This window comes from Scomber japonicus, chromosome 18, assembly GCF_027409825.1.
Source record: "Scomber japonicus isolate fScoJap1 chromosome 18, fScoJap1.pri, whole genome shotgun sequence".
In the NCBI taxonomy this organism is placed as follows: Eukaryota; Metazoa; Chordata; class Actinopteri; order Scombriformes; family Scombridae; genus Scomber; species Scomber japonicus.
Genome location: NC_070595.1, coordinates 16,004,437 through 16,023,233, shown reverse-complemented (window position 1 = coordinate 16,023,233; position 18,797 = coordinate 16,004,437). Strand labels below are relative to the sequence as shown.

The 18,797-nt window shown below is 41.1% G+C and overlaps 1 protein-coding gene across 1 annotated transcript in view; it reads left to right on the top strand.

Moving 5' to 3' along the window:
- LOC128378491 (cytohesin-3) overlaps nucleotides 1-18,434 on the top strand; it is a 35,750-nt gene extending 17,316 nt beyond the window's left edge. The window contains exons 2-13 of the mRNA XM_053338034.1: nucleotides 5,020-5,102; nucleotides 5,342-5,406; nucleotides 6,297-6,363; nucleotides 6,546-6,664; nucleotides 7,136-7,216; nucleotides 7,338-7,450; nucleotides 8,482-8,630; nucleotides 9,233-9,344; nucleotides 13,322-13,398; nucleotides 15,386-15,457; nucleotides 15,623-15,777; nucleotides 17,861-18,434. Of these exons, the coding sequence (XP_053194009.1) occupies nucleotides 5,020-5,102; nucleotides 5,342-5,406; nucleotides 6,297-6,363; nucleotides 6,546-6,664; nucleotides 7,136-7,216; nucleotides 7,338-7,450; nucleotides 8,482-8,630; nucleotides 9,233-9,344; nucleotides 13,322-13,398; nucleotides 15,386-15,457; nucleotides 15,623-15,777; nucleotides 17,861-17,933 (1,166 nt within the window). The 3' untranslated portion in view covers nucleotides 17,934-18,434. The remainder of the gene's footprint in view (nucleotides 1-5,019; nucleotides 5,103-5,341; nucleotides 5,407-6,296; nucleotides 6,364-6,545; nucleotides 6,665-7,135; nucleotides 7,217-7,337; nucleotides 7,451-8,481; nucleotides 8,631-9,232; nucleotides 9,345-13,321; nucleotides 13,399-15,385; nucleotides 15,458-15,622; nucleotides 15,778-17,860) is intronic.
- Nucleotides 18,435-18,797: the final 363 nt, after the last annotated feature.

Genomic DNA, 18,797 nt, shown 5'->3' with positions numbered 1-18,797 from the left:
TTCAGCAATCAGTTGATTGGCTATGGGAGTCTAGCTGGGGCAGCAGCTCTAACATGTGGGTCAACACTGTTAAAAATAAATAATATTTGTGCTCATTTACTGTAACCTACACAGTGGTCACTGACTCCAACAAAGAATATCATTGAGATTACGTAAGCGTGCGTCATGAGCAGTCCTAAAACACAGCCTCTGTTATCAGTGGCATGAATGATTTGCATGTGATGTCTGTTCTCCTTTTTATGATCCCAATGATTGTTTGGAGTAGGGGAAGTCATAAGTTATACAATGGAGTCATGAGATTTAACCACTAATGATGGATATTTATATACCAACATTATCAATATTAAGAATGAAGAATGATATGAGGTTTTACTACATTTTAAAGTTACAAGAATCTGTTTACAGTGCAGCCAAACAAACTTTGGACTCATTGTGACGACTTGTTTCTTAAAATAAAAACGGAAGTCATTCTAGGGCTGCAGCCAATTATGATTTTCGTCATTATCGATCAACCTGCAACTCATTTTCACGATTAATGGATATAAAATGATGAAAAATTAAAATCACATCATTCTGGAGTCAAATGTGACGTCCTCAAATGTCTTATTCTGTCCAACCAACAGTCCAAAAGCCCCAAATATCAAATTTACAGTAATGTAAGTCTTAAATTTAAACGCTTCAAACCACTGGTTGTTGCAGTTGACAATGAATCTTCGGTCAATCTGTATTGCCATTTTCTGGAAAAGTACAGGGTGTAATGCTTAAACTTCACACTGCACTGAAGATGTGCGAAATTAACTCATCAGTAGCCAGTGGAATAGAAAGATTAGCCAAATCGTACATCTGAAAATGGCTGGGACTACCACTGAGCTTCTCTGACACAGGACTCACTCAAGTTGCCGATTCAATCCATCACCCTGAGTTACAAGTAGGAGAAGTCTAGATCAGTCCTTTAGCTATGAGAGTTCATGGACCTGCTTGTGAGGAATGCATGTGTCCCCATCCAAACAGGCAGAAAGTGGCATGCAGAAATACCTCATCCAGGTCATCAGGCCTGGAGAGAGGGCGGGAGGCACTGGCTCACAAGGCCTTCCAAGACTCTTTTCTCCAGGAAAGGATTAGAACACAAGGATCAACATCAGTACACAGCTGTATTTCACTTATTAGATCACCATTACACCTCTCTGGCCGGACATAGGGGTTTGGTCTGCTGCTGCTATGACTGCTCTAGTCATTGAGCTCATCATCCTTTGGGAGAAGGAAATGCCGACTGCCCACGAGCATAAGAGGACAAAATGCTCAGAACTGACTGCTGAAGGCAGGGAGGCTGGACTATTTTCATCTACCCCATAGAAAACTCTGAAGAGCAACAAAAGTCCCTGTTAGGAAGTAGAGACAGATTTTGGCAATGGCTGAAAAGGGTTAGCAGGGAGACGTCACTGCCACCAAGAGATGCTCTGGGGTTGAAGGAGCGAAATAACCATTGAGTGGTGGTCCCCGGCTCATGACTATACAGATGCTCCCATAGTGTCAGGGGGTGGCGCAACAGGCAGAAATATCTAGCATGTAAGAACACACAATCTAAAGTAGTGTGATTACAGATTGTAAATACAAGGTCTTGCGGTGAAAAAGAAACTGGCCGTAAGTAGCATCAAATGTTGGACTTGATTATAACTTTAAAAATGGCCCCCAATAACATGCATCAGTGTACCAATGAACTCAAACGCATTTCACTTTGTTGATAAAGCCTTTCTCTGCATACACTTTCTTAATGACACCATGTCCGTGTTTCCTTTAGCGGGACACATTGATCATTGCTCCATGATCTCACTCACCTTTTTCCTGACCCTTAAAGATGTTTTGGTTATGGCTGGCCAGGAAGAGATTGATGAAAGAAATGGTGAGATTAGAAAGAGGAGGATAGAAAACTCAGTGACCTTCTCTATGGAAAGCCCTGGACCACGTGTCCGTCTTAGAAACCTTCAGCACAGTGGCAGTTACTCATCCGCTTTGAGAGCAAAGGGGGGGTAAAAGGCTAAGTATGCAAGTTGGAATTATTATGATGATGTATTGATTGTTACTGGAATCGCAGCCCCCAAAGTCATAATATGAAAAGGTTGAGTGGTGTTGCATTGGTAATCTATGTGGCTCTGCCTGAGGTTAAGCAGGGGGTGTTTGTATATATAACCTAATATGGATTATTTTTCAAGAGGGCTGCTCTCTGTGGGAATGCACACACACACAAACACACACTGATTCCTACTTTCATGTATAATGCATCAGATGTCCAGTTTTGACTGTACAGTAGTAGTAGCCCTCATAACGATATCAGATTACCCTGCATTTTCCACCAGCTACAAACACACAGCGGGGGGAATTATTACCCAAAACATATTCCGTCTCCTCAGACAATTTGTCCCATTCTTTGGGCCAGGCAAGCTCTTTCCGCCAGAGTAGGAGGGATGAAGAAGTGTTTTGCGCATTACAGACGTAGGTTGCCTGCAGGGTCTCTTTGCTGCACAATTACTGCTTTATGAGGCTGCTTAACTGAAGCCAACGAAAGAGGAAAAAGAGGCAAAGAGTGTGAAGATGTCTGGTCTGATCTCTGTTCCTACATCACTCTAGGCTCTTCCTCTTTCTTTGTTATTTGGCAGTGAGAGCATCCTTTTGTGTCTTTGCTTAGACGTGGCTTCTTTGCAACTGTTTTCTCTTTTTAAGCTCTTCAACCTCATAGGCCCATCAAGGAGGGGAGGGGAAGGTTGTCCATTATTACAAACTCATGTTGGATGAGCAAAAACTGACAGGAGGACAGAAAAGATTCCTTTTTGTAACAATCTCTCCACAAGATCCATTTAGTGTCTGTTACGAGAGCTTTTGATCATATCACATAATCTTCCTCAGTAGATGGAGTCCCCGAGTTCTCATGGAGATATATATTCAAATTTCTATTTAAGGATGAGGAGTCCTTGATGTCAAGTTACTACAGTCAAAATTGAGAATTAGTTGCATTTCCTCATCTTTCATGATAGTAAACTGATTATCTTTCAATTTTGGACCTTGGACCTTGGGTTCTAGGGCATTGTGATGGACAACAGTTTTTGATTTTTAAAAATGATCATTCAAACAAATCGGAAGATTAATCAATAATGAAAATAATTGTTTTTGGGGTTTTTTGTCAACTGCTATAACCAAAGCCAGGAAAAAAACCTGTGCAGACATCTGATCAGTCTCCCACAGTTGCATTGACCCATCTCCAGTCCCTCTTTTCCACTCTACAAATCATTGAAAAAATGTAATTTGACAGGACTGCTGATATTCAATTTAAATATAATATTTAATTAAATCAACAGCAGCTGTCTTAATGACAGCTGTTTCCTTTTCATTAATAGCATTTACAGACATCCTCAACATTTCTAGAACTGAAAATTGGTGAAAAGAGTACTCCCATTGTTTCATATGTAGGCTATGTGGGGGTTTCCATCTTGAAATAGAAAAATGTCTAATTGCGATCAAGGCAGTATAAGAGCCTTCTTTTGATAGCTTGACAAATTCGGGTTGTGTCATGTAGTCTTATTATGTTCGGTAGACGGAATTGCATTAATATTTAACCCACTTTGCACCTTTGAATGAACATTTAAAAAATATATTTTTTCTTTCTAAGTTGCATATTTTAAATGGATGAATTGCCTCTGTTCACTTCCCCTCTCTTTCTTCTGTCTCTTCTTTAGTTCTGTCTTGGTCAACGCAGTGTGAGCATCAGTGTGTGTGTGTGTGTGAGAGAGAGAGATGATCATGCAGTTAAAAATGCCATCTATAGTACATCCATCTGTATCCCTGCTCTTTTGACTGGCTGCTCATCTGTGATAACATAAGCCCAAATGCCCTCAGAACATTGTAACCTAATGGTCCATGCTGCTTCTGTCACTTTGTCTCATGGAGCAAGACAGAGAAGAGGGAAGGATTTAAAGAGGGAAAGAAGGAGATACACTAGATAGATAAAGAAGAGAGAAAATAACTTTACTTCTCTCTCTTCATTATTTACAGTCGGTGGGGAAAAAAGCGTCTGAATTGCAAAGCTGCTTAGTGGTATGATTCAGTTGGGGGATTTGAATCTGCTCTCACCCCCACTTCAAGCACTGGGGTGGGGGCGGACAAAGAGGGAGATAGAGGGGGAGTGTGTGTGTGTGAGAGAGAGAGAAACAGTGTAGGAGAAGCACAATCTGGTATAGCTCCATGTGAAAATGACCTACTTCCTGTCAGCTTGCTCTCAAATGGATTGCTGTTTTTCTGATGTGCGGAGGAGAAAAGGGGGAGGTCCTCAGAGGGGTCTGGGGTAGAGGTTGACGTGGCATGGTTAAATGAAGTATAAGTAGGTGGCTCTGGAGACCTGCAGAATATGAATGAAATAAATGTGAGTGTGTGATGTGTACATTCTGTATGCATAGCTTGTATAGTATGTACCCACCTGTGTATACAGTGTTGGTGTGCTCTTCAGAGCAGCAGCGTGTTGCGTGATGCTCTGCTCTCTCTCTGTCTGACATGTTAATTACCCCAAAGAGTCAACTATCAGAAAGCCAATATTTGAGGGGGCAGGCCTCGCCAGATGCTCAGTGGTCGGGTGTGTGTGTGTGTGTGTGTGTGTGTGTCGAATCACTGGATGTTATTTATGGAGGCAATCTGCTTTTCAACAAGGATGTTTGTGTGGTTTTAATATGAAAAATCGTGAGAAACTTCCTTTTCATGTGCAGCTTTTGTGTACAAGGGTTAGAAATGGCACTCTTGTCTGTGAGTTTGTTAATGTAGGTCATGAGTTTTGTCTTTAGGATAGATTCAAACAGGTATGCAGAACTCAGTGGTGAGCTTAATCCCTGTGACTCTGACTGGCTAGGTGAATTAATTTAATCCATCCTCATAACCCTACCTCCTCCTGCTGCTTTCTCTTTCTCTCTCGTTCTCACACCCCCACCCACTCACACACACACACACACTTTTTCATTTTGTCTCCTTTCTGTTTTCCAGTACCTGAGGACCTGTCTTTGGAGGAAAGAGATGAGCTGTCAAACATACGACGCAGGAAAAAAGAGCTTCTGGATGATATTGAAGTGAGTTAACACTTGATAGTTACCATAACAACATTATGATCTATAGAGTTATTGTATGTAAGGCAACAATGTTAATGTGATGTTTGCAAACTATTGCTATGTTGTAAAATGTCCATATGCTGGAAACGTTTTTCTCTATGGTGATATTAAATACGTGATGTGTGACCTAAAATTTAGAAACTTATTTACTCTCTCTTTATTAAAATGGTGACACACTCTTTTGGTTTTCTGCCCTGCAGCGGCTGAAGTTTGAGATTGCAGAGGTGATGACTGAAATCGAGCAGCTAACCTGTGTTGGGGAGAGGTGAGCTCCTTTAGGTTTCCTTACTCTTTCTTTTCCTCCACTGTGTCTTTCCTCTCTGTGGATATCTGGGTGAAAACCAAAAAAAAATGTAATAACTGGAACCAACAAATATTTTTGCTTCATCAATGACAAATAACTATTGCTAATCAATTGTTGCCGATTGATTTTCTGTCACTCAACAAATTGGTTTATTGACTAACTGAACTCAGGACCAGTTCATTCCATACAGTTTCTTCTACCGTGAGCCTCACACTTGTCGTTTTGTGTGTGTGTGTGTGTGTGTGTGTGTGTGTGTGTGTTAATCCCCCATTGTTTGAGGAGCGAACAGAGCAGACAGTTCCCCGACTAAACATTAGCTAAACAGTCTGCATGCAGAGACTTTCATTTGATTGGTTGATGAGGTGGACTGAGGCCTTGTGTCAGGCTGTGTGTGCATGTGTGTGTCTGTGTGTGTGTCTCAGGTGCAGCTGGGAAAGGAGCTTGGGCTATTTTCGGCACATGAGAAGCATAGGGAGCATGCACAGACACACAAAGGTGGAGATTTCCCTGTGGGGCGTATGCAAAATTTGTTTTGAAAAAGAATAACACTGAAATAGGAACTATTCTTCCAAATGTCTTCAAGATGGTTAACCCACTGAGGGATACTTTCTGTCTGTGCAGTTTCACAGTGTTGTACCACTCATATTACTTTTCCATTTTTTCAGTTTAAACCCACAATAAACTCAGTCCTCAGTTGACAGAGCAGTAAATAAACAAAGTAATGGCGTGTCCTGGATGAACCCATCACAAACTGACAACTAACCCACTAAACAAACACAGCAGCCTGGGGACAACACCACAACTGTCATGGACATGATGATGGACATCTCTGTCTTTTCTTTTTAATGTAGCAAAACCACACAAAGAAACAAACAGATCGCTATGGGGAGGAAGAAGTTCAACATGGATCCTAAAAAGGTCAGACCCAAACAAATCTGCTGTCTGTCAGAATCAATAAAGCTGAAAAAGTTGAATCACAGTTTTAGAATTTGTTCAAAGCTCTTAAATGTGATTTTGAAATATCTCCAAGCCATCTGTCAATGTTATTAAAACAGTGTAAGATAGGTAAGAGGTCACTTTTTTTTTTTTTTTTTAAACAGGGGATCCAGTTTCTCTTGGAGAACGATCTTCTCCAGAACACCCCAGAGGACATTGCGCAGTTTCTCTACAAAGGCGAAGGGCTCAACAAAACGGTCATCGGGGACTACTTAGGGGAACGGTGAGCTCTCTGGTTTTCCCCTATTTTCCTTCCACCTTTATTTTTCCTCTCCCCATCTTCCTGTCAGATCTGCACTGCCTGCACTCAGATGTGGGCATAAAGCCCCAGGAAATTGGTAGTCTGGATTTATTGAGCAGAGCAGTGGCGGGAGATCGTGCCAATAAAAGAACTGTGCGGACATGTGGTTCTTATCGAATAGAAATCAATGGGGGTAGGACTGTCAAAACAAGAGGGATTTTATGTTGCTCGGCTGAGCTGACACACTGGTTCTCTGTCTGAAACTGGTGCTGTGAGTAGACTGTAGGATCATACTTTCCACCTAGACCCCTGAATGCACGAATCTGTCTACACGGCAGGGCATTTCCAAAATTACTCTGTTAACAGTTTAGTGTCTATTGTTTCAGTTTCTGTTTGAATGAGAAGCGTGTCAGTAGTTAAATATGTGTGACACATGTTTCTCTTGTCCTCCAGGGATGACTTTAACATCAAAGTCCTCCAGGCATTTGTGGAGCTTCATGAGTTTGCAGACCTCAACCTTGTACAAGCCTTAAGGTGAGTTTGCAGGTGTTCAGACCAAAAATAACCCAAAGTTAAAAACAGTGCAGTGCAAACATTTGCAGAAATATTTCATAATCTGTCATTATATTCTCTCTTTGTCTTCCTGCCGTTGCAGGCAGTTTCTGTGGAGCTTCAGACTTCCTGGCGAAGCCCAGAAGATTGATCGTATGATGGAGGCGTTTGCCTCCAGATACTGCCAATGCAATCCTGGCGTCTTCCAGTCCACAGGTACTACACACACACGCAAATACACACCACACACTCACTACTGCAGCAGATATATGAGTCAGACTCAGCCAGACAGTCCAGGACAGATAACATGGGCCAGCCAGACCACCTCAGCCTCAGATCACTGATTCTGTCTTCTCTTATTAGACAGCTGGACCTGTAAATCTTTAGCATGTGGGCCCAACACTGAAGAGTTTCATAAAACACTGGTGCACACAAACCCTCTCAGACTACATAAATGTCTGCTTTTAGAGAATTTCTATTATCATGTGTGTGAACTTGACTGAACTAACAGTCCACGTCTTCTACATTTTCCATCATGATTAGCAGGTTGCTCGCCTTTCACAGTGTAATCAGTATCAGTGTCTCCAGCAGTGATAATGAAATTGATCACTGGTCAATAGGGCAATCTTTGCTCATCGCTCATCATCTGAAGCCCCTGCATTAAACAGGCGAGTGTTAAGGAGGACACAGGTGACAGCTCAGGTCATGATTATTGATGTGGTGCAGTGGAGACACACTCAGACTTAGTTATTGGTCATCTCCTAGAACGGCCGTGCATGCGGGGTCATAAATCACAGTGCAGAAGATGTTGACTGGGGCAGTTAGTGTGTGATGAGGTAGAGGAGTTACGATGTGAATTCATGAGATCAATGTGTGTGTGTGTGTGTTCATGTCAGCACAAACTGTCAGGCACACTCTGACTTCAATGCACCACAGCCTTGGAGGGCCGCATTTGTGTGTATCCTAGAATATGTAGCTTTTTGTTGATTAAATTCTCTTTTTTATTAGACAGAGTCTAAGAGAGTAAATTTGAGAAAATCTATTGATGGATTGCTTTCTATTTAGTCACAAATCATTCATGCTTTCATCTCAATACCAACGAGTTAAATACCTTCTTCCTCTTTTGGTGTTTGATTTGGGCTCAATTATTTATTTTTATCATTTCCACGCTAATCCATAAAAATGTTCTGATACATACATGGACCTTCCCTTTGCTGTATTTTCACTGTGTGTAATCACTTCCACAGACACCTGCTATGTCCTATCATTTGCCATCATTATGCTGAACACCAGCCTGCACAATCCCAACGTCAGAGACAAGCCCCCCGTGGAGCGCTTCATCTCCATGAACAGAGGGATCAATGAGGGGGGAGACCTCCCAGAGGAATTACTCAGGGTGAGAGCTTTGACTTTATTAGTTCGTTAGGTTTGACAAATGTATCGAGTGCAGTGCAGGTTTGACATACTATATTGGATGACTACAACTTTCACAGTTATGATTAAGAATAAATACTGTGTTATGATTTAGCACAGAAATTAGGCATATAGGAGGTATGCAAAGCAGAGAGTCATTCACTAATTGAGATATTGCAGCTCAGCAGAATAAGATCTTCTCCCTGGATACCGATGCTAATGATCTTCTTTGGTTTTTCAAAGAAAAAGACATGAAAACAAGTTGATCTACTCACGTATTGCAGACTGACATTTGTGCCAATGTGCCTTTGGCTTCATTAAAGTAGAAGACGACACTTTGTTAAAGACTGTCTCATCACAGGGCTCCCAGAGTCAGTGAAGTATGAATCATTGTCTCACACTTTCAATCACTGAAATAGAATCTGTTAATGTCATGTTTAATGCTCCGTTAATCTGAAGTCTGAGCTGAATGTTTGGAGATGGAGGCAGAGGTGTGTGTGATCATCTGGAAGTGTGAAATGTGAGCTAATGCTTTTCTGTTCCTCACAGTGTCCCCACTTATCTCTTTTCTCTCTCTTTTTCCAGAATCTATACGATAGCATCAAGAGCGAACCCTTCAAGATCCCAGAGGATGATGGGAATGATTTGACGCACACGTTTTTCAACCCAGACAGAGAGGGCTGGCTGCTCAAATTAGGTTAGTGTGCGTTCCTCCACACATTCCCCCTGTTAAGGGGAATGTAAGACATCCTGGATGGCTTTATTTGGTTACTCTTGCACATTTGTCTCCACAACTGTGGCCTTATCCTCGTAGCTTAGCGAGAACTTAAACCACATGATAGAGGTTTAGGACATAGGTTATTGTCACCTGCACAGTCTCACTGAGCAGTGAGGTATTATGCTTTAGAAGCAGTGAAATTCCAGTGAATTGTTGCTGCTTAGAACACCAACAATATTGTGTTGTGTGTAACAGATGAAGGTGAGATACATAAATTCACCTGAGCAACATACCATGCTGAAAATGTTAGCTAGATATCAAGGGGCTGCCTGCATAAAAATCTGTCATGACGTACAAAGCAGTTGGACCCGAATACAAGACGCGCCAGGCAAAACGATCTGAAGAATATATTTATTAAACAACTCAGGAACAGGATACAGAAGTTCAGGCAGGCCAGACTAAACTGAATAGAACAAAATGGAGCAAACAATCCAACAGGACTGAAATACAGACTAGAGTGACAAGGGGATGAACAGCAGGGGGAACAGGAAAGGAGCTGATTGGCTGGGGTAGACACAGGGAGCAGGGAAGAGCTAATGAGCATGATGCAGAACAGGTGTGGAGCAGAGGAAACACAGAAGGCAGACACAGAGCAAACAGAAAAACAAAAAACACAGAAAACACAATATAACCATACACACAACCTAAATAAAAAGTCACAATGAGCACACAAAGCAAAATAAACTTCAGCATATATTGCTGTTGACAAAAACAAGAATGAATCAGTCTATCAAGTGGAGTGGCTTTATATTAAGGCTGCATGTAACAACATATATCTGACTAGAAGACATCTGTAGCTCTGAATACCAAAACTAGTGGTTCAATTCACTTTAGTTCCAGTGATAGTCAATGTTGCAAGAAACAGTATCTCAAGTGATCCTTAAATATAACCTGTCCTTATTGTGCTTCAGTCCAGTCTTAAATGGGGAGAAAGTCTGAGGGCATCTGGTAGATTAGTGGAGGGACATAGAGCCAGGCTGTGACAGAACCATGACAAAATCTTTGCCCACAAATATTTAGAAACATTTTTCTCTCAGTTATATAAAGCTGTGTAAATGCATGCTTAAAAAATAAAGTATCTCAATCACTGTGAAATTGGGCATACGTGCACAAGCCTGATTTGCACTCTACTCTACTCCATGTATATCAACATTATTAGTACTATTATTACCCTAACCCTATTGTTAGTTACTGTACACTCAACATATTGTCTAATTTTACTTCCTTAAGTTCATCCTTATTCATCTATGTTGTGTAATTGAACTGTACGATACATTGTTGTAAATTATATCACTTTGGTTTGAACAATTCTATTTCATTATTTTGAACTTTTGCAAAAGGACATTTTGGCGTTATTCCTCCAAAAAAAATTTGTTATTGCGCAATCAGTTTTTATGAATACCAGTTTACGTGTGGGAAATGGTAGATTTGCATGGCCCCAGACTTGTAAATGTAGTTTGGGAAGGAACACAAAACTTAACTGTTTGTACTGTATGAGTTTGTGTGTATGCCAGAGATTGGATGGAGTGTATGCTTTCCCAGTGAGGTAATAGATTTATAACATCTTGTTTTAACTTGTTTGTTGCCACATGTTTCCGTTTGTTTACATGTGGTTTTGATTTGGACATCACTCCACAGTTCATACCACTTAAAGGCGTATCCTGCTGCTCTTGACATACCTATGTAGCATCTCATCAGCTTTCATTTAAGCCATTTTTTTAGCACTTCTAATGGTTTTAATTTGCACCTCTTAAGTTGATTTATTGTTGATAATAAAACTGTTAAGTAGCCTGGATATTGTTTGTCAAAGGTTGAAGGCCAAACTCACTGCAGGTGATGAGGTTTATTACTATGTTCACACACATTCACTCACTCACACACATAGACACATACACACGCACACACACATAACCTCACACACTCATGCACAGACAAACAGACACCTGGCTCTGACCTGTACATTCCTCTAACTCTATGTAACGTCTCTGTAGCCTCATCAAACTTGCGAGTGTGAATGCAAATAGCCCCATTGTGGCTCACAGACCTAACATGATTACATTCTGGTACGGTTCCTCCCTGGAGCCATTTCCAGTACCAGTTCTCACTATAATATTTCTAATTTAACTCTCTAAAAATAAACCCTGGAGGATATGAAGGAATAAATTCCTTTTTTTTTTTTAGCAAATCTCTCAGAGCGTAAATTTGGCCACGATAATTCAATAGCCAGAATCTGTTGCAATGTAAGGAAACCTGGAGCATTTTGTAATTATGTGTGGCCTATGTAGGCTCATGTGAGATGCCAAGAAAACAGGAAGGAAATGCTGCAATGGGACCGTAAGGGATCGGTAGTATTGAGAGGAACTAATCGGGAATGTTAGGTCAAAGCGCACACACACACACAGGAAATCATCAGAATATGCTTGAGTATGCTCATGTGCACGTCTTCATGTCCTGCTTCATCTTTGGTGTAGGGACATAGATGTAAGTGTGTGCTTGTGTGTGACTATGAGTGTGCTCCTCTGCTTGCTTGCACGCACACATTAACATGTGTCTCCCACCAGGAGAGCTTCCTCACTATCCCTGCTTTACGTCTCTAAGGCAAGTGGTGTTTTCCTTCAACACGACACTCTGCAGTCACTGCCAGAGGCTGAATTCTGTTTGTGCTCGCTCTCTCTTTGCTTTTTTTTTGGTGAGGGTGATGTAGTTTGCGCAAGTTAACACGTGAGGTGGTGAACTTGCTTTGGGGTTTGGTGTGTGTGTATGTGTGTATGTGTGTATGTGTGTGTGTGTGTTTGTGTGTGTGTTCCTTCAGGGGTGCTTTAGGTGCCACATTAGGTTCATATCAAGTGCTGTTTGCTCCCCTCTCCTGAGAGCCAATAAGATTTTATCCTGTTGCCTTTAAAAATGAATAAGCCAAGTCAGTAATAATTTATCAGTTGCGTGAGTCATCATTTAGCTCAGCTTGGAGATAGTAGTGGTAGATTGTAATCACGTACGGGGTTTGCTTCAATTTTTTTTAAATAGGCTTGCCAGCATGTTTCAGATAGTCAAAGTAAGGTAAACTGTTTTCTTGTAATCAGATTTACATTAAACTCTTTATGCCACAATGCAGCAAAGCAGAGCATTAAACTTTACTCAACACTTAAGTGCAGACCAAAAGTAAACAGCTGGCTTGATTTAAAAAAAAAGAGGCTCAGCACCTCAAACGAGTATTCGAAAAATGGTTCACTTTTACTTTCTAATACATTATTATCTGACCTTGAAATGTTTTACCATGTTTAAATCAGATCCGCAGAGTGTCACAAATAGTTTTTTAGTGCAGTTGTACCAGAGGACAAAAAGAAAAAAAAACACATTATAAAAAAGCCTCACAAAAACTTAAGCTCAGTTTTGAAATGGTAATGAGACATTTCTCAGTAGCTACATTTGTATGAAAATACAATTTAAAACAAAATAAACATTTTTGCCAGCCTTGCTCAGACTATGTTTCATACAGTGTTTTGAAAGACAGAAACAGGACAGAAACTGTTGGTTATAAACTTAAGATCAGACAAACATATGAACGTATCTTTCTATGGAATGTATTGTATTATATTATGTATGTCTGATTGTCATGTGACATGATCATGTGGTTGATCACAAGGAACCTTTATCACTTGACCATCACAGGAAGAAACCAATTTTTCAGTAATTTTCACTAATTGTGATTTATTATATTATTTACTTGCCTTGGTCTGTGGGTAATTTTTAAAGTGCACAGCAGTCCGAAAACAGGGGACGTGGCTTGGCTTCATAAAGGAATGTCACATCCCTGCTTTTTTTTCCTGTGGGGAGACAGCCAGTCTGTCACTGCGGCCATTGTGTCACTTCCTGTCTCCTCTTCCTCTTCCTGTCAGGGGGCCGAGTGAAAACCTGGAAGAGAAGGTGGTTCATCCTGACGGACAACTGTCTCTACTACTTTGAATATACAACGGTGAGTCTCGCACTAACATCATGTTATCATGTATGTATGTTTGAACAGGCCTGAGATGAGCAAAGTGGCTGTGGAACACCCTCCAGCTACCAAATGAAATGAAATGAAATGTTCTTCTGTTCATTTGTCATCACAATGAATGTATTTATTTTAAAATTCTAGGACAAGTAATCATTTTTGTTTGCCCCTCAAATAAAAATGACACAGTGCCAAACAGGTTAAACACGTGACATCATTTCTTCACCCAAAACACAGTAGAGATTGGTTTGATTAGTTACACCATGACACTATATCGTCCAGGTTTATCATTGTGTGTCAATCTGATTATTCCAGCTGATGTAATCAATAGACTATAGTATATCATATATTGCATGGTAGTGTGAAATATGTTTTAATTCATTGTCTATAAATCAGAATCCAGACCAGCGTCACCAAAAGTCAGCTGGTTTAAGTGATCCTTAGTAAAGAATGCAAATAATGTTAATAACTTAACCTGTATCACTGTGCTGATAAGCTAAACATAAGAGCTCTTGACATAGTGTTAGTTAATGCTAAATGTAACTTTGTGCCAAAGATTGTCCTTGGTCCTATGGTTGTCAGTTCATATGACCTCAAAAATTCCAAATTTCCAAATTTAACAAATGAATAGCAGGCTGTGTGAACTTCTGACTTATATTTACTAGCCAGCTATAGCAACCGGAAATTAAAAAAAAAAAAAAGCAGCCAATTAAGTCAATACAATGTTGCTACAGCCTTATGTGGTGTGGTATGACTAGCAGCTAATGGTGGCTAAAGCTAGCTAATGTTAGCAATACTAGGGTAGATGGTGCTGATATTTCTCTATGACTTATTTTTAAAACATGTGCTACAGTCACACTGTGTTTTAGCATATTGCTGATAAATATTTCAATTGCTCCGACAGTGGTTAACAAATGTTCCTCAGTCTCGCTTTAACTGTCATGCATTGTCGCTAATTGTTGCTATGCTCAGCGGCACACTTGGGATGTTATCAAATCATGCCCGTTACCTCAAAAACGCTTGTGTGTCCATGACATGTATTTATTCATTTGTATTTATTTCCAAATGACTGTTGGTGCCCGCATGCGTTTGTCATTGTCCTTTTCTGTAGGATTAAGTTACAAGTGCGTCCTTGAAGGTTTTTTTATCAGTGCCTGTGTGTCCCTGCTAGTTGCTACATCAGCACTGTCCTTTCTCTACCCTGATATTATCCTTCAGGACACTATCATTATGTCCCGTCCTCCGGTCTGACTGTTCCAGGCACATATTATCTGCTCAGTTAAAGAGCAGCGAGGACGAGAGGAGAAAATTAAGTTTTCACTGCAGGGACATGCTGAGAAATTCAAATCCACTTGAGGTGTGATCATACGATACTTGGATAAATTGAAGACTCTGTCGATAGGTTCATGACTCTTTCCTGTTGCATCGGGCTCTTTTTTTTAACCTTGTTTACCTGTTTTTCCTTTAATACCATCCTGTTAATGTGCTACTTGCCAAATTATGCAGTGTGAGTTGTTCTTGCTGTTGGGGAGAATTTAGAGGTAACAACGAGGTGGGCCAATGATTGAAGGGGAGAATATAAAAAACTACATGTACAGCATACAGTTGTGTTGTGTTTTTGAGAATGAACATACCAGAAAGAGCAGCGAGAAGAACTGGGGATTTACCAGTTATATGCTTTGTTGATTTTATCCTCTCTTCCCCACCTCATTCGCCATTTTTCTTTATGTTCTGATCTCTCCACGTCTTCCCTTTTTATCTTCGTCCTTTATCAGCATCTCTCGTCTCTTTTCTTTCTCCTCCCTCCTCCCTCTTTTTTGCCTTTCTCTCCCTTCGCCGCTTCTCTGATCTACATTCTTTTTTGTGTGCTTGCTTTTTGACTGTCTTATCAATTCCCTTCTCTTTGTATTAACTTGGTTGTTTTTCTCCCTCCTCTTACGTTTCTCTTTCTTTTCCCTCTCTCCTTAAGGACAAGGAGCCTCGTGGGATCATCCCGCTGGAGAATCTCAGTATCAGGGAGGTGGAGGAGCCCAGGAAACCTGTGAGTGTTGCCTCATTAGAGACCTCACCCGTAGATCATACGTCAAGTACCTTTTTTTCTTCTGTTGCAGTGTTAATTGAGTGTTCACGCTGTAAATAATTTCTTGGTCAATGCGCAACGTAATTATTTAACATTATTTATACCCTACTCTTTGTCCCCCTCCAGAACTGCTTTGAGCTGTACAATCCAAACCACAAGGGCCAGGTGATCAAAGCCTGCAAGACAGAGGCGGATGGGCGCGTTGTTGAGGGAAATCACGTGGTGTACAGGATATCAGCACCCACGCCAGAGGAGAAGGAGGAGTGGATTAAATCAATCAAGTAAGACTCCGAACAAATACACTTGAGGGAAAAGTTCAATATTTTGGGTTTAGTCAATTTCTTGCTGAGAGTTAGATAAGAACGAAAATAAGCGTGAATAAGAAATAAGCCTGTATATTACCAAACATAAAACAGGTAATTTGATGATGGTTTGATGGTTTTTGTAGGGATTAAACAAAAGAGCTCTGGCATTGATTTCATCTAACTCTTACACAACTAAGCAAAATTCCAAAATGTCGAACTATTCCTTCATTATTCATTATCAGCTTTCAAAATTCCATATTACATGAATCCCTGAGTTTTAGTGAGTAGTGTGTAATGTTTCCAGTTGTCACGATTTTAAAACAAACTGGGAGAAATGGGAGAAAAATGTTTCACTGACACTTTAAAGACATCAACTGAGTTCTCTTATATGTTGGGCAGATGTACTACTGGCTTCCAATGACAACAAAAGAATGTGACCTTTAACATAATATAGTAAAACATGAATGAAGGTCCTTAATCCAAAGCGAAACAAGCATACACATATAGTGGGTGGTTAACTTCATGAGCTGCCACTTAACAATAATTACACAAATAAACCTTTTCAAAAATGGTACTTACATCTAAGCCGACATAGAAGAGACCAAGAAAATATACTGATGTGGGTTTTAAACAGATCTAAATCTATACAGAGTACATCACTACCATATTAAATAGACAATAAAATCGACAATGGGAGTGTTTTCTTTCTCAATCACATACCATTCATAACACTCATAGTAATAACCTTGCTTCCCGTGACCTAAATGTTGGATGCTCTGTAATCGCCTGCATAGAAGATGGTGCAATGTCAAAGAGAGTTTGCTCAGCAGAACAGAACCCTTGTATACTGTAATATAGTGCAATCTCCCCTCCTCCTCCTCCCCTCTCTCTCCATACTCTCAAAGAGTATTCACCGGGGAAGTGATGGGGGATTAGTCACTGCTTATAATACCCCAGGGGTGAGCCAGCAAACCCAGCAAAACCTATCCAGAAGAGGTAGCTCCAAACTGGGTTGATGCATTCGCAGCCACAGAGGCTAACATGCTTCACCAGAGGGGTCCAAGAGGACTCGGGGGTCTGGGGAGATAAAAGACTTTTTATGGAAATCATGATTTTCCCCTCTTCTAAAGTAGAAATGATCCCAGAAGCAACGCTCTATCTGCTTATCTTGAGTCACAAACATACAGACCTAGATGATGCTGGACCAACTGGGTCAATGGAGAAAGTAGGCTGTTGAATTCATGCATTGCTTTGGTAAAGGAGAACAGTATTTGCTTTTATATGTGTTTAATTTCCATTAAATATTTCAGGCTTTAACATAGGCCTATTTTGTAAGGACAGAAATGGAGGAAGTGTTACTTTGTATTAGTTGCGGCAGCCTCGCTTGGATTTGATCTCTCTACAGTGGAGTTTTTGTTTTATGAAATTGGGTTGTGCAAAATGACAATGAGCAGTATGAATGAGAGGGATAGTCATCGTATGCGGACTCATTCTTCAGCGCGTGGCGGCGTAAAGGGAATGGGAGATATCCGCAGTGGGGGGTTGAGCCTCTTCTTGCTTTGTGATGGTGCTAACAGGATTTAGCAGCCGTGAAACTGGGCTCCTAAGCAGAGCCCAAATGGCTTCCTGACTCACTCACTCTCGTTGTGCGATGCCTTTGCATCGCTCTAAAAAAGGCAGCGGGAGTATGAAGAAGAGTCTCCAGCGCCATTGTTCACCCTCCTTCAGACCTATAAACCTGCAGAATGGCAGGAGGGAGAGTGTGTGATTGTGTGTTCTACTACGTACTTAGCTTGAGTTCTGGAGGAGGGAATCAGTGAGAGGTTCCAGCAAACCGGAGTACCAAGAAAAATCAGGGGGTGGGGGGTGGGGGGGTCCTCTACAGAAACCATGGAAACCAAACTAGGTCACTGCACAAACTTTTTTCTTTTTTTTTGATCTAGTTAAGGCAGGGTTTTGTATAAATGTGCCTGCATTTCCATATCAAAGATGTTCAAGACCCTCCTCTCATGTGGCCTTGTTATTTATTTCATTGCTGTCCTTTGATTGGCTTCTCCAGGGCCAGCATTAGCAGAGACCCCTTCTACGACATGTTGGCCACCAGGAAGAGACGCATCGCCAACAAGAAGTGAAGAGGGACAATCTTCTCCATGCACAGCCTCCAAACCCCTTCCATCTTTATCTCACATACAGTAAATCACACAGTGCAGAAGCCCATTCCCCACAGAAATGACTGTCAACCCCAAAACAGACTCAGATCCTGAAGACAAACCTCCACTGAACTGTCTGCAAGTCGTGCGCTTTTTGGGGAGACATCACACTCTACTGAGAGGGCAACAGAGCTCCAGAAATCTCAGATATGCAGACATGCATGGAGCAGCAACCAGTTTGTTTCTCCTCCATCTCATACACATCCCCTACCTCCCCCCTCTCATGCTCATAACATGTTTCTAGGTCTCGCGAAAGCACAACTGCCACGTTTCAGGTGCATGCATGTGGGTTATTATAGACCCGATGTGTGTGTGTGTGTGTATGTGTGTGCAAGTGTGTGTGTGTGTGTGTGCAAGTGTGTGTGTGTGTATGCTATAGTGCACACACCTTCTACAGTATGGGCGCATTAGCGTTCCCTTCACTGTGCTTTATTAAGAAAATAATCAGATGTTTGGTCAGCTAGACAGAGCATGGATTTAAGGGTGTATAGACACATCTAGAAGAGACAGACAGACAGACAGACAGTAAGACAGACAGAGAGCAGAGGTGATTGTGAGGCAGCAGGTGGATCAGTGCTGTATTACCTCTACTGGTCCATGTTGTCGTCTCACTCTGGTGCTGAGTTCTTTTCTCCAGGTGCCACAGCTAACGCACTGCTCAGAGTAACCTCAGAAAGCAGCGCTGGCATACATTTAGGTTCCTAGCAAAGCATTACAGTCTTGAGTCAGCTGGGCTGATTTCATTTATTAGTGTGGAGCAGAGAATTTTGAAATGTGCATACTTTT